This window comes from Tupaia chinensis, unplaced genomic scaffold, assembly GCF_000334495.1.
Source record: "Tupaia chinensis unplaced genomic scaffold, TupChi_1.0 Scaffold000159_1, whole genome shotgun sequence".
Taxonomy (NCBI): domain Eukaryota; kingdom Metazoa; phylum Chordata; class Mammalia; order Scandentia; family Tupaiidae; genus Tupaia; species Tupaia belangeri.
Window position 1 is genome coordinate 7,138,447 of NW_006159630.1, and position 5,169 is coordinate 7,143,615.

General features: G+C 57.8%; 1 protein-coding gene across 1 annotated transcript in view; it reads left to right on the forward strand.

Annotated features, from left to right (window-relative positions):
* The window catches only part of FADS6 (fatty acid desaturase 6), a 47,255-nt gene that overhangs the window by 33,858 nt on the left and 8,228 nt on the right, over positions 1-5,169 (forward strand). Inside the window, exon 5 of the mRNA XM_006145934.2 lies at positions 456-622. Coding sequence (XP_006145996.1) covers positions 456-622 — 167 coding nt within the window. The remainder of the gene's footprint in view (positions 1-455; positions 623-5,169) is intronic.

A 5,169-nucleotide genomic window follows, 5' to 3' on the forward strand; every position in this document is an offset into this window, starting at 1 on the left:
ATGGCCTGATGCCGTGAGGATTGGGGGTAGGGTTGAGAGGGGAAGGAGAAGGGTGAGGTGGCCTGGGGAAGGGGGAGGATGTTTTGTTGAGGTTCTAGGGATGGGCGGGGGTGGGGGGGTCCCTGGACCTCTTCTGGTCTGGATCTTCCCAACCCCCATGCTCCAGCGTGATGTGGTCCCCATCACCCCTCTGGCTGGGGCCCAGGAGGGAAGCCCCAACAGAATGGGGATGAGGGGAGTCTCCTCCACAAGCCAGCAGGGCTCTGTGTTGTTCGAATCCCGTGGGGAGAGCCAGCCCAGCCCCCAGGCCACAGTGGACCTGCCTCACTCCTGCCTCTGCTGGGCAGAACAGGGCGGCGCTGGCCTGGGCTCCAACGGTGGGACAGGGAGGTGTTTAGACCCAGGTCTCTAGCGGTGGAGAAAGACCAGTCCCTGTCCCCCACCCCACCCCACAGGGTTCCTGTGCCTGCGCTCTGAGCACGTCCTGGTTTTCGCGGTGGGCGTCACCATCTTGGGTGTGTGTCACTACACACTCACCGTCAAGGGCAGCCACCTGGCCACGCATGGCGCCCTCACCGAGTCCAAGCGCTGGAGCAAGATCTGGCTGCTTTTCTTTGTGGAGGTGAGCCTGGGAGAGGTGGGGGTGGCCGCACACACAGCCCTGTTCTGTGCACGCACGCACACGTGCACAGCTGCTCGTGCCTGGCAGCGGGCGGCGCAGCTCTGGGGTCGTGGACCGAGTGTGTGGGTGCTGCAGCTGTGGGGTGTCTGCGTGGACGCACTGCCCAGCCTCCAGAGGGCGTCTGCGCGGACTCTGCCTGGGCACCCTTGTTTCTCCTGGGGAAGTCCACTTGCCTCTGGGGCTTCAGGTCAGGTGGCGGCCAGGGCTTCCTCCCCTGCCAGGACACCTGCTCTGGCAGGTCCCAGTATGTGCCTGTCTTGGCTCAGGGCTACAACCTCTGGGGCCTCTGGGTTTTGTAATCAGGGTTTAAAATGTGACCCACAGGGAACCAGCAGTTAGTGTAATGGCTATGTCGCTGGACTCCCACGTAGTCGACCGCGGTTCGTGTCCCGGACCCGGTGGCTTAATCTCACGCCGGGCGCGTGTGCGTGCGTGCCCAAGATCCCGAGAGGAGAATGGAGGAGAAGGGATTGCGGCGTGACCATCCCCCCTGGGGGGTGATTTCTCGCTTTCTGTCTCTGTGTCTCTCTCTGTCTGTCTGGCGAGCGCACGCGCCCTACAGTGAAAATCTCTCAAAAAAAAGAAAATGTGACCCACAGACAGGGAGGGCCCGGAATCACAGGGCCAGCCTCAGCACCATGCCCCGTCTCCACACCATAACCTCTGAGCCCGGTGCTGAGCCAGAGCCATCCCGAGGAGCCCCTCCCCTTCTCTCACCCTTGCCCTCACTTCCACCCCCTGTCCTGTCTTGCCTCTCACCTATGGGCAAGCCTGGGAAAGCAGAGGTTTCTGGCCAGGCTGTCCTCTTCTGGCTCTCACCAGGCCTCTCCATCTCCTCTGTGGACTTGTTCTCTCCCTCTTTCCAGGTGGACCCCACCTGGCCTTCCTGGTCCCTTATGCATGAAGAGGAAGTGGGGGGCAGTAGATAGCGTAATGGTTATATCGCTGGACTCCCACATGGGTGACCACAGTTTGAGTCTGGGACCTGGTGGCTTGAAAATCATGCCCAGCACGTGTGGATGCATGCTCAGGATCCCAGGAGGAGGAGGGATTGCAGCGTGACCATCCCCATGGGGGCAAATTCTCATTTTCCCTCTCACCATCTCTTCTGTCTCTGTCTCTGGCAATCACATGAGCCCTATAGCAAAACCTCTTAACAAAAAAACCCGGAAAGCCAGTAAATACAGAGAAACGGCCATTTCCTGCCAGGGACTGGGTCCCACTGCCTCAGTGACTACCTTCACATACAGTGTGTGGACCTCATGTAACGACTCGCGCACGCCGTCTGTCACAGAACGCCACACCAGCTGAGTGGGGCTAGCATGGCTCGCACTCCCTGCCCGCCATTTCTCCGTCCCCACCATCCACCAGCACTGCGCTCGCCGACCTGGGCGCCCACTGTCCCTTTACATGCGTCATCTCTTGTGCCCACCTCGCCTTCCTCAGAGTCGAAGCTCTTATTACCCTCACTGCGTCTGAAGTGCAGAGACGAGGGGACCTTGTCCCCTGCTCCTCAGGACCAACTTCAGGACACTTTCTTGGGGGCCAGCCGGTGTCGTGTTAAGGCGGCTGGATCCCACATGGCCAACTGCGCGATTCAAGCCACAGACCTGGTGACTTGAAAAACATGCTGGGGACATGTGTATGCATGCCCAAAATCCCAAAAGGAGAAATGGAGAAGGGATTGTGGGGTGGCCATCTCAGGGGGATGCTTTCTCTCTGTGTCTCTCTGTGAGAGACACATATGCCTTATAGCAAACTTTAAAAAAAGAAAAAGAAAAGACACTTTCCTTCCCAGGGTCCCTGGGCACGATCCAGCCAGACCCTGAAACACAGGCCAGACTCTGGAGTCCGGTTCAGAGCTCCAACGAGTCTGCCAGCACAGAGAGGCGGAGGGGGCCCTGGGCTGGGCCGGCCACCTGAGCGTGTGTGATGCTGCAACCGTGGGGCAGGGCAGCTGTGGGTTGTTTCGGGGATGTGTAGGGTGCCCGGAGCCCGGGGCAGCTGCTGGGGAGCGGTATTGTGAGTGTGGACTAATCTGTGGCCCCACTGCAAGATGGCCTTGTGGTTCTCAAACTCTGGCGTGTGACAGAGTGACCTGGAGCCCAGGTGTGTTGGAGAAGGGGGCTGGGCGGCTGCATTTTTACCAGTTGCCCCAGTGAATCTGATGCCGACACCGTCGTGTGAGACCCCTTGACCGAGATGCTGGAGAACACAGACGCTATCATACGTGCTGAACCAAGGCAGGGAGCCAAGAACACCTCCCCTGAGACACCCTCCCAGACTCCCAGGGTTCACCAGCTCCGAACTGGAGCTAGGACCCAGGGCTAGGACCCTTCCCTGACCTGCTGGATCTGGGGATGAGGCAGCTGTTTCTTCCCTACATACTCCAGAGTCGTGCCCACCTCCCACACCAGGTGAACTCCCTCCGAAGACCCGTTTCTGGCCTGCGTGAGGGAGTCTCATTGTTTCTGGTGGCATAGCCCTGGCCTTCCCCAGCTGCTGGTAACCCTGGCCTTGCCCGGTGAGAGTGCCTGCCCCTCCATCCTGGATTCTGTGGCCAGACAGCCACAGCAGGGTGGCAGGCAAGGCCACCTTGGTTTAAGTCCTGAAGCCCAGGAAGGATTAACTCCTGAACTCAGAGGCTTTAGAACTCGCCCAAGTGTCACTCACAGTCCAAGAGTGGAAGGGACAGGCCGTGCCAGACACTAAGCTCTTTATCATGTCTCTGTCAAGCCTTCTGCAGAGCCGGCTTTGTGCTGCAGGGGTGGGGCCACAGCTGGTCCCAGCGCCTCTGAGAAGCTGTGCAGGAGCCTCGCAGGCCCCAATCTGTCCCCGGGGGAAGGGTGTCACCGGGAATGCCCCATCATTGTCCTGGCTCACGTGGTGGTGGAGACAGAGCCCAGCCCTGATCCTAGAAGTTCTCGTCCCTGCTCTCACCCAAACCCAGAGAGGTGCGGTCTGAGTAAGTCTAACAATGGCTTCTTCTTTCCTCATTTTATTTTATATTTATTTATTTATGGGATATTTTAGCTATAGGGCACATGCTCTTGCCAGAGACACAAAGCAAAAGAGACAGAAAGCAAGAAGTCACATTTCTCGCCGCAATCCCTTCTCCTCCATTCTCCTCTCAGAATTCTGGGCACACATGCACATGCACCTGGCGTGAGTTTCAAGCCACTGGGTCCGGGACACAAACTGTGGTCAACTATGTCGGAGTTCAGCGCCTTAACCACTCTGCCACTGGTGGCCTCTCTTTTAGTATTTTAAAAATGTACTTAAAGGGTGAACTCAGGTCTGTGGTACCAAAATATACTTCTGTAAAACAGACAAACAAAAACCAACTCAAAAACCAACCTTTTTCTTTTTGAAATAATTACAGATTCACAGGACGTACAGTACAGGACAGACAGGTCTGGCGTCTGCTTCACCCAGTCTCCCAATACTGGCACTTCCGCAGGCAGCAGATAGTGAAGCCAGAGACGGCCTTGGGGTGTGTGCGTGCGTGTGTAGTTCTACAGTGTTTACCACACGTGTGGATCCTCAAAATGTTCTAATGAGTCTGCACCCCAGCTTTGGTCAGCGTCCCTGAGAGTGAGCCCAGGCCTCCGGGAAGGCAGTCTGGTCTGTAGTGAGTCACTCCTGTGGGTTCGGAAAACCTGGCTCCCTATCTCTGGACTCTGAAGGGTTGTGGGCAGCCCCTCCGAGGCAGAACAGGGCTGGGGGCGGGGGCAGCTGTGAATGAGACCCAATTCCAGTTCCCCAAGGGCTCAGAGTCAAGTGTGGAAAAAAACTCCTGTGAATGGCACCCAAATACTGAGGAACCCTGACCATCCTGGCCCACAGTGTGGGCCGCTGACCATGCTCCTTCACGTTAGCGACAGCATTAACCATCTCGTCTCCCAAGGGCTCCCACTTTGCCGATGGTGACACACCAATATGGGAGGCTGTCACTGCACAGCCAACAGCTTGTCCAGATGACCCAGCTGGGATTGAGACCCTGGTGGCAGCACCTAGCACAAGCAGGAGGTGCCGAGGGCCTCGACCAGGGCAGAGCGGAGGCTCCGAGAGCTCTAGGTGGCAGTGCAGGGCAGGGACGCTTGGCGCTATCTGGGGACATTTGGGGCTATTGCAGCAGGTGTGTGTGTATGTGTGAGTGCGTGTGCACTATGGCTATCTAGTGGGTAGAGATGGGGTGCTGCCCAGAACCCTACGATGTCCAGGACCGTCCCCATAGCACAGAACGATGAATGAGCGATCTGGCCCCATGTGTAGCTGGAGGAGGTCAGGAAGCACTACACCGAGACCTGTCCTGGCCCGCTCTGGCCGTTCTGAGCCTGCGTGCTACTGAGGCATTGGGTTCAAGCCTTCCTGGGGGCATGGAGGGTGGGGGCCATCTTGGGACAAGCAGCAACCTTCAGGCTTCCGAGACTGTTTCTGGGTCTGTATGCAGAATCCTCTTGGGAGAGACCTTCAAATAACCCCTT